The sequence below is a fragment of the Lactuca virosa genome, chromosome 5 (genome assembly GCF_052849685.1).
Source record: "Lactuca virosa cultivar CGN04683 chromosome 5, Lactuca_virosa_CGN04683_v6, whole genome shotgun sequence".
Lineage (NCBI taxonomy): Eukaryota > Viridiplantae > Streptophyta > Magnoliopsida > Asterales > Asteraceae > Lactuca > Lactuca virosa.
This window is the reverse complement of record NC_136430.1, coordinates 452462263-452472788: the sequence shown is the minus strand read 5'-3', so window position 1 is coordinate 452472788 and position 10526 is coordinate 452462263. Positions and strand designations below refer to the sequence as shown.

Sequence of the window (10526 nt, the reverse complement as noted above, 5' to 3'; positions counted from 1 at the left end):
TAAATGGCACGGGGTGTTCACCGGATGACGTGGGTGCCAACCAAACTAAACACCTGTCGGTCTAACTAAATCAGATAAGGATACGGGAACGTCCAGATTTAAATTGTCAAGAAAAATGGCCGTTTTGTCTTGGTTTTAAGCAAGTTGGCAACTGTTTGAAAAAGCAAAAGGGTACAACTCATACTGCACAAGGTACGAATTCTACTCATAAGCATTCACCTCTATTTATAGGTATGCTTTATACCACGCATTCTCTACCTTCTTATTGCTCATCCAACAATGTCAGGTTGCAGAGGTAAATGAATTCTATTTCTAAATTATATTTTGATTTCATATGATTCGAGAAGTACTTGCATAATGAATGGTTGTGAATATGAACTAAACAAGTTTGTGTTCGGATATTGGATACTGGATACAGGAAAGAGTTCATTGCCGGAGCTGGTGGGGATGACCGGAAGATCTGCATCGGTGACGATTGAAAGAGAGAATCCACTTGTCGACGCAATTGTATTACTGGACGGAACTCCGACGACTAGGGATTTCCGGTGTGACCGTGTGTGGGTGTGGGTAAATTCTGGTGGTGTCGTCATTCGATCTCCTCGAATTGGCTAAGTTCGCTATTCTCCCCTCCACTTGTCGTAATTAATAAAACTCATTCCTCCAGTCCAGTTTTATTTAAAATTTTATTATTTTAGCTACCTTGATGTTTGTTTTTGAGTGAAAGACAAGTATAATGTATACATAATGCATAAATAAATAATCAAGTGTGTTTAAATTATTTGCTTCCATATTATCTGATATTCCTCATTTGATTTAGTTACATTACAGCAATATCATTGTATCATAGCTCTAATCTACTCACATAAATTTACAAGCATGTATGGAAAATCAATATTTGTGGTTAGGTGAATGTAGATGTTCATGTGTATAAAGAGTACAAGTACCAACGCATACAATGCACATGGCTTTCTAACTGTCTAACATCCTCTTAACTGTCACTTAACTAACTGTAACTAATTTGTTAACTCTCAGTTATCGGTTACTATAGTCGTTTATTTTAGGATGAGCAAAAACAGAATCGATCTAAAAAACCAAAATAATAGAAAGAAATGAATGTATGATGCTATAATACAAATGTTAAATGAAATTTCTTTGTTATTTCTTGCATATAGCCTTTTTTTTTGTTATGGTAGATCGGTAAGGCTTACCATGATCAGACACTTAAATGAATAAATGACAACATACTTTAACTGATGGGTTTATTACAGCATCGTACTTACATTTCTTTCTACAAAATTGTAATTTCGTTTTTTTCATTATTGAGGCATTGTAACTTGAGAAATCTAACTCAATTATAAGATTGTACTTCCAATTTATTTCTTTCTTTGAAATGGGATGATGTTGCTATAATTTGGTAGTTTCTCAAAGTGCAATGCTGTAATAGGAAGACATGAAAGTACAATGATATTTCTTGCATTTAACTTTAAGAAAAAAGTTGAAAATACAATGTTGTAATAGAAATTAATGAAAACTAGAAAAGTATCCCAGGTATCAATTGAAGATTAGGATATTGAAGAGGGACGAAAAGTGGGCAAACTTCAAATCAGGGACCAAAAGCACACAAACCCCAAACTAATGTGGCAAAATCCTAAAAGGCAAAAGCTTACTTTGTAAGGCTCCTCTCATTTAATTGTATATATAATACCTTACCGTTTCATCACTTCATGCATTTAGCCCTATTTATTTTTCTATCATGATCATGATTAGTTTTCTTTTTCTTTATTACTCACTCAATCTTGGAAACCATAATTAAGTCTTCTAACCAATAACATTATTACATAACACCCCTTAATTGGTGTTTTCAGACGCATGATGGAAAGGCTTAATTTATCGAGGATCAACACAAAAGAAGTGGAGATTTATTACTATAATTATGACATTTGTACACAAATTCTTTCTTTTTGATAGAGAAATTAAAGTCTTCTTGAGTGAAGTGTTGTTTTTTTTCCCATATCTTATATATGTTCAAACAAACTGCTTCAGATTTATTACTATAATTGTTAAATTATGATTATTATTCATTGCAAATCAGATAGGGATTACCGGAATTTCCCAATTTTGAAAGTCAGCAAAAATGGCCGTTTTGCCATGGTTTGCAAATTTCAACAATTCAACAAAAGTGACAATTTTGAATTTGGCCTATACTCAAATGGGAAATGTTGAAAAAACAAAAGGGTACAAGTTATACTCCACAAGGTACGGCTTTTACTCCAGCACTTCTCCGAAGCCTTAACCCTATTTATAGCTCACATTCGAATTCGTTGTCTTCACTGCTCATCTAACAATGTCTGATTGCGAAGGTAAATGGAATCTATTTTAATTTTATTTATATTTTGATTTCATATGATTCGAGCAAATTTTTATATAATGAATGGGTGTGAAAAGTGAAGACGAACTAAACAAGTTTGTGTTTGGATATTGGACACCGGATACAGGAAAGAGTTCATGGCCGGAGCTGGTGGGAGCGAACGGAGGAGCTGCAGCGGTGACGATTGAAAGAGAGAATCCACGTGTCGACGCGATGGTGATACTGGACGGAACTCCGACGACTGGGGAGTTCCGGTGCAACCGTGTGAGGGTGTGGGTGAACTCTAGTGGCGTCGTTCTTCGAACTCCTAGAATTGGCTAGGTTCACCGGTGCCCCCTCCACCTTTCGTAATTAATAAAACTCGTCCCTCTTATGTAAAATTTATAGCTTTGTTATTAAGAGCTAGCTTGGTGTTTTGAGGGAAAAATAAGGTGAAATATACGAATCCATTAATAAAGAAAATGTGCAACAATGTAACATGTGTGTTTAAGATATGTATATCGACTTATGATTACTTTTGGGTTAATGACCTAGGAGGGTAATAAGGTTCAAATTTGCCATATTAGGTCTTTAAGGTATTTTTTTTGTACATATTATACCAACATGGTTGGTACAACCGTTTAAATGTCGTCTCTTTAAATGTTAAAGGGATGTCATTTAAATAATTATAACAACCATGTTAGTGTAATATGTACAAAAAAGACCTTAAGGACCTAATGTGGATAAATTTGAAACACTATTACCCTCCTAGGTCATTAACCATTCTAAAAGAGATTAGAGATACAAGTCATACAAGATTTGTCGAGGATACCCCTTTACTTGTCGGGGATACTCCTTTATTTTGATATTGGCTCCACCACCGGCTAATAATAACATAAAAAAGACATTTAAAAAATATGTTTTCTATAAATAATTATGGTGTATATGTTCCTATCCATGTGAACTTGTCATTTCGAACCACTATCATAAGACAAGGTTTATGACAAAACCAAACTCATATGGACTAAACTTGCTTAATCTCAATTTCTTGCCATCTCGCAGCACAAAGGCCTACCATTGCTTCCAAGTTATTGAGCAGCTCACCCATACAGATCAATGTACTTTCCATTGATCAAGGTGGTTTGCCTAATGCAATCAAATGAGAATTCATAGAACTCACATGCATAGTCAACTTAATTGGGATGAGCACAGAAACAAGAACATGTCAACACGATAGGTTACAAACCTCAATTCGTGTGCTAGTGATAAACAATAGGTTTATTCTTGACTAGTTCTTGAAATTATTCAAGATCATTTAGACTCACACTAACCTCTTGACATATAAGATTCTCTGTCAAGGAACATTTCTCGACAAACAAACATTCAAGAGTTAGTGCGAATTTTTATCAAGAAAAACATTTCATACAATTGGTCTTAGTTGGTCTTTGTTTTATCCAAAACATCACAACTACCAATTTGAAATGTGCAAGAGTTAGAAACTTTTCTACTCCATATTTCATGAAGTAACTAAGAGTATAACTCTCAAACTCGACTTTGGAACAAAGTATGACTCATCCTTTTTATTTAACTATTTCAACAATTCCCGATTCCTCTCCTTGGTCATACAAATGCACTAAGGTGTCCATAGAGTATCAATTGTGATATGATTCCATAATCATTAGGATGATCATAAAACACGATACTAAAGTACTCTCCTTTCCTTTCATATTGTAGAAACTTTCATCTTTCTGCCTAATTGATTCTTCTTATTCGTTATGCTCTACTTTGAAACTTTTCAAGGTATTAGAATTACACTTAATCTGTAATTATAACAATATTTACTAAACCATTAGTGAATCATGACAAATAGCCTTATTGTCCTTTGCGGTGGATCTAAACAATTCCACATCAATGCGTACTTGATCCATTAGTCCTTCACTTGACTCACATACATATGTGAACAAGGAATTAGTCTTAATTTCCCAAAGATGAAGGTTCTCATTCATCACACAATACAAGTCGCATGATTCCAAGTTTCTCTCCAATTGAAACTTGGGTGATGAGAATCCTTCCTTATTTGGTAAATTATGACTTTACCACAAGAATCAAATTCATTTCCAACATTGCTAATGATATATAAACACCAATTTTTACTAATGTCATTGCAAGGATAATATAAAATAAAACAAAATCAAAAATTTCTTTATTTATAAAAAATGCGGAAAACTTGTCCTTACAATGCAAATTTATATGAAAACTATGTTACTAAATATTCCTAAGCAATCTATCATAACTCCTAAGCAATCTATCATAAATCTGATCATTGAACCATGCGATCGAAATTCATCTCTTCGCGACCAGACTCAGCTCACTCTTCCTTTAATCTTCCTTTCTTTTTCTTCGATCCTACAAAACATCAAAATGCAATCTTATCACATCATGTATTAAGAATCTATAAATAGGGACTTAATATAGTTAGATAGTGGACTTACCTGAAGTAGAGTCATACATCTTGACTTTACCATCCTTGCGATCCTTCAGGTAGATACGACAGCTTCGCATCCAATGCCCCTTCTCTTGGCAATAAAAACAAACAGACGCTTTCGGAATGGTGCATGAGATTATTTCAGACTCAGCCTTTCTCTTATGATCAAACTTTTCGACCATGGCCGATTTCTCTCCCTTAGGAGAAGAAACCATTTCTGGACTATCACCTTTGCCATTGTTAGGGTCCATGGAAATTTGGGATGTAGATCTTCCAATCAAATTTGCTTGAACAGTGCGCCAAGTCATTGCTGATTCAGCAGCAATTAGCAAATATGTAAGATCAATAAGGGTCACGTCGTGATCTGTCATATAGTAGTCTTTAACGAACTGACCATACGACTCGGGAAGTGACTGAAGAACTAAGTCAACAGCCAGCTTCCTTGGGGAAACGACACCTAACATTCCCAGCCTGTCAATTTGCAACTTCATCTCCAAGACGTGAGCACATACAGACTTTCCATCTTCGTGTTTGCTTGCCGATAGGGCTTGAGTGACCTTGAACTTTTCAAGTTGACGAACACGTGGGTCAGGGAGAATAACTGGAGGAGGTGGAGGAACAGAAGTTCCACTAAAGCACGAAAAAGGGATTGATCTTTCACCTCGATCGTCACATGGAATATCATCTTCATGAGGAAAGCTTTTTCCAAAAGGATAAGGAAGATCATAGTTGTCAGAACTAGACATCCACAAGGGAGAAATTCAATTTAGTTGATTTAATCCTTAGTATATCACCCAAATGAAAGACTATGTCTAGGACCCAACACAATAATTCACAATTCGGAAGAGGGATGCCGTAATCCAATTGTAAACTATTTGTCGGTAGGTAAATGACGATTTACCAATTCCACCACGAAACCAAAATTTTAAATCGAATTAGGTTTTTAAATGAAATTCCTATATCTTTTGAGATTCATTGAACTTTTCAATGGCATGTTTAATCTCGATTATGCCCTTCAAGTTTGTGACTAGGATACCGAGCATCACAAACAAGGCGTGAATAACCATGCAAATTAGCTTGGTACTGTCACACCCCCAATCCGGAACGGCGGAAACGTTCGGGGGTGGAGGACGTCATATGTAGTATCACAACAATTACATCATAATAATCAAAGTAAACACACCCATTACATTGAATATATAAAGAGTTATTTACATCTGTTTGATTCATATTTATATACATCAAGAGTAGCAAAACAAAGACGTGACTCTATATGCTCCGTCTTCTCAAAAGTCTACTAAGGTACCTGTCTACTGATTTCCTGAGAATACAAGCGGTTTTAAAAAGAGTATTAGCATTAAGCTGGTGAGTTCATAAGCATTTTTTTGTAATGAAAACCTGTTATTGAATCTGTAAAATGTTTGTATGCTTCCCTAGAAAATCCAATATTTTCTAACATATATGTTTATTACTGTGTTCTGTAGTAGTGTATAATGTATTAGTTTGTATGCCTGGTTACCATCAGATGTACTGTATATCGTTGTTTTGAATGAAAAACCCCTTTGTATGAAAACTCTGGCTATCACCAGTAATGTATAGAATGTTCTGTTTGAAAACCCTAGTTACCACCAGCATGTATAGTAGTTTCATTACTTAAAATAAAACTATGAGTTGAAATCCCTGAAATCCTCCAGTTGTATTATGAACTAGTTTTATTAATGAAAATAAAACTAAAGAAGAATGAAATCCCGTAAAGAATAAGGTTAGTTCATACAATTGTGAGTCGTATAACCATGCTTGATATGACCTAGTGACATTTACGACGTTCTTCAAGTGTCGGATATATGACATTTGTCGCCCCAGGCATGTCTGCCTAACTATAGCTAGCAGTTCAGGTGTGGGATTGTCAGTCCCGAATAGATCTATTCACAAATCTCACGCTATCCTTCTAGGAGACTCTGGTTATACTATGATAGGATTTAACCTGTACCCCGAAAGGTATAATTGAAGAGTTGTCTCACAATCCTGTATTAACTAGTTTACGTGTAGTTCTGTATTGATCTACTGTATTTAAACCCGTGTGTATACTTTATAGGGTAATAATTATACTTAAATAATTATTTAATGTTGTACTCTTGAAGTCCAAATGTAGTAATATATATCATAAACTAAACCTGCCATAGTTTATATGTTTTGCTATGTATAACTCTGGATTCATAAATCTGTGTATTGAAGACCCAAACTATACCTATTATAGTTTGCATGTATGTTATGTACTTGGTTTATGTATTGATCTGAAACTATGCAATTTTAACTGTAGATTGAAAAAGTCCCTTATGCTCAGCATGTTACAAAAGGGATGAAATATCTAAATATTTTATAAACATGTGGGAACCGTATGATTGTATTAATTGCATCAGTTTTAAAGGTGTTGAAATCCTTTTGTATAAATTCACAAAATCATTTGTGTTTGGCTTGTATTCCCCCCTGAAAACGTGAAAATAGTAAAAGCATAGGGGTATGAACTCACTGTTAGTTGCGTGAAAGTGTTGGACAACGAAACTGGGAATGAAGACCCTCGAGTTGATGTACGCGGCACTCAACGGGATCCTAATAGCAATTAATACATATATGTATTTTATTAGCGAAACCATTTTATTATAGTGTTGGAAAAACACTTGTTATTGGTTTAGGAATGTTACCGAGACTCAATCGAGGTGGAAAAGTGGGTTTGCGACCAAGATTCACGGTGTGAAGGAGTTTGCGGCGGTGAAGGGTGTCCGGCCGTGAACAGCCCCTTGAAGGGTTTACGGCCATGAACGGTGTTCTTGAGGAATTTATGAATCTTTGAAGGGTGTACGGCCGTAAACATTTTGCGTCCTTTGAAGATTTAAAGATTTGAAGGGTGTACGGCCGTAAACTCGAGAACAATGATGTTGGATTCGATGAAAAACACGTTTTAGATGCTCCGAAACAACCTCCAGAGGTGATTTTTGATGATTTTTGGAAGAAAAGAGGGTGTTTTGGGTGTTTACGGTTGAGAGGTTTAGAGAGGGAATGAGGGAGTTTTCAGCCAGAAAAGTGAAAATGAGGGGTAGATGTTCATATTTATAGGGGGTTCCATGGTCGGTGGTGGGGGTTCTTGGAAAAGAGAAATTGTTTTGGCGGTGAGTTATGGATGAATGGGGTGATAAAAACTGATTTTTAGACTTAAAACACATTTGTCCTGCAGCGCGAACACGACCCGTGTTCTTTTAGTGTAAAATCACACGACCCGTGTTGGGGGTTTAAAATTTTGAAAATGGCTGAACACGACCCGTGTTCAGTATAAGGCAAAAATGAACACGGGCCGTGTACGGCTCTGTTTGACACTTCCCACTTTTTGAACCCAAAAATCCCCTCTCATTCAAATGAAATGGTTTTGTATCCCGAGGTCCGTTTGGTGATTTAAAAACATGTTTAAATGCATTTGGAACATTAAAAACCAAAAACCTCAATGAAATGGAAATGTTTTTAAAGAAAAAGACAAAAATACCCCGGGTTGCCTCCCGGTTAGCCGCCCTTGTTTTAAGTCGTTGGCTCGACTTGGCCCCGGAATATGCCTCATTCTAAGTTTGTGGGCCTTTCCAACACATCAACCTTCTCGCCATTTCCTTCAATGGAACCTTCACCATTTCTTTGGCTTTCTTTTTTTCGCACAAACCAAAAAGGGCTTAAACCCTTAATATCGGAGACTGTCCACTTGATCCTTCTTTGGTATTTATTAAGAAGGGTTATCAACTCCTTCTCTTCCTTCTTCGATCGTTTATCTGAGTTGATGACCGGTTGAGTGGTCTCCTTCTCGACATGTATTATCTTTAAAGGGTCCGGTGGAGTTTTTGCTCCCGAATATTGTGTTTGTTCCACCGGTGGAAGGAATTTGGCTTTGGTAGTGGGTGGCTTGGGTTTCATATCATCAATCCTCATGTGCTTCGTGTCATCAATAAACTCCAAAATCTCCAGCACCTCATTATTCATATCGAACTCCTTTGCAAGCTCTTTGGATTTGTCCCTGTCTAGTTTTCGTGACAAAACTAACTCTAGAAATTCATTGTTAGACAAGTTTAAACCCTTTTTAGTTGAGGGCTGGATCAAATTCACAGGATTTACAGATTGAACATCGGAAGGAACTTTTTTTGCTTCATGAACATTGAAGTTGATAACTTCGCCGTCAAATTCCATACTTAAAGTTCCGTTACAGACATCAATTTTTGTTTTAGAAGTTTTAAGAAAAGGTGTACCCAAAAGTATGGAACTTGAACTTGGAGAGTCATCATCTCCCATATCTAGAACCTAAAAATCAGCCGGGAAAACAAATTCATTGACTTGCACTAACACGTCCTCCAATACACCTTTTGGGTGTACCAAAGACCGGTCGGCAAGTTGGATGATCACACCGGTTTTGCTCAATGTTCCTACACCAATTAATTTAAAAATAGAATATGTTAGGACATTTATGGATGCACCTAAATCGATCATGGATCGAGGAACATAAAGATTCCCCAATTTGAAAGGCACCGTAAAGATACCAGGATCCTTGCACTTCGGGTGCATCCTCTTTTGCAAAACCGCGGATACATTCTCCCCAATAGTTACAATTTGGTTTCCTTTTAATTTCTTTTTAGATACACAAAGATCCTTAAGGAACCTTGTATATCTAGGTACCTGCTTGATGGTCTCGAGGAGTGGAATGTTGATTTGAACTTTTTTGAACATTTGCATAATCTCACTCTCCACCCGTTCTTTCTCCGTGCTCTCTGATATTTCAGGAAATGGAGTAGGTGTGGCTTTATACTCAATGACGGAGGGCTTCTTTTCGGTTGTTTTATCTTCCTTCTTCTCTTGTTTGGTTGCCTCTTCGACTACTATTTCTTCTCCCTCTTGATCAACCGACACTTTTGGACCATTGTAACTCTTTCCTTCTCTCAATGTGATGGCACACACGTTATGCCTTGGGTTCGTTTTAGTTTGGGCGGTCAACTTTCCTTGAGATTCTAGTTTGCTTACGAAAGTAGCAAGCTGTAAAACTTGTTGCTCTAAGTTCTTTATGCTTGCTTTTGTTTCTTTTTGGAAAGCTTGTGTACTAGTTGCCAAACTCTTCACTTTGTCCTCTAAGGACATACTTGATGAACCCGCTTGTTGAGGAGGCTATTGTGGCTGCCTTGGCTGAAAGTTATGTGGTGGAAAAGGTGGTCTTTGTTGGTATTGATGTGGTTGACTTGGTTGATAACTTCCCTGTTGATTTCCTCCCCGACCTTGATTGTTGTTCCATCTTTGATCACCCCATGGCTGCTCATATCCCCTTTGATTTGACTCAGGAAAGCTTCCCATGGCTTTTGTTTCTTCATAATCCTCATCTTGAAGTTGAGGGCACATGTCGGTTGGGTGCCCTACTTGAGTACAAATACCGCAAGGGCGGGGTGTGGGCTGCACACCCTTGTCTTTAGCCAACATCATTACAACTTTTGTAAACTCGGACAATTGTGCTTCAATTTGAGGAGTTTGGACTTCCTTTACACCTCGGGGTGCATCTGTGTACCATTCTTCATCATGACTTGAATGCTTAGAATCTTCAGCCATGTTCTTGATTAAGTTGCGAATTTCGGTTAGAGTCTTGTCGGGTAAAGACCCGCCACTTGAGGCATTAAGAAGCCT

The 10526-nt window shown here is 36.9% G+C and overlaps 1 protein-coding gene and 1 long non-coding RNA gene across 2 annotated transcripts; one reads left to right on the top strand and one right to left on the bottom strand.

Moving 5' to 3' along the window:
* The first annotated feature begins 613 nt into the window (after window positions 1–613).
* LOC145114451 (uncharacterized) lies at window positions 614–2048 on the top strand. Its single transcript, XR_013711018.1, has 2 exons — window positions 614–1670; window positions 1866–2048. It is a non-coding gene; the product is annotated as an uncharacterized LOC145114451 (long non-coding RNA).
* Window positions 2049–9164: 7116 nt separating this feature from the next.
* Window positions 9165–9992, bottom strand: LOC145114296 (uncharacterized). Its single transcript, XM_079050299.1, has 2 exons — window positions 9401–9992; window positions 9165–9286 (listed from the first exon to the last, which is right to left on the bottom strand). Exons 1-2 carry the CDS (start codon window positions 9990–9992, stop codon window positions 9165–9167), a joined length of 714 nt encoding a protein of 237 aa, XP_078906425.1.
* Between the last annotated feature and the right edge of the window lie 534 nt (window positions 9993–10526).

Excerpts from the sequence above, each read along its gene's own strand:
- LOC145114296 (XM_079050299.1), bottom strand. The coding sequence starts at position 9,992 with ATGTCCTTAGAGGACAAAGTGAAGAGTTTGGCAACTAGTACACAAGCT. Across the intron at positions 9,287-9,400 it reads CCCGAAGTGCAAGGATCCTG|GAACATTGAGCAAAACCGGT; the intron begins GTATCTTTACGG and ends TAATTGGTGTAG.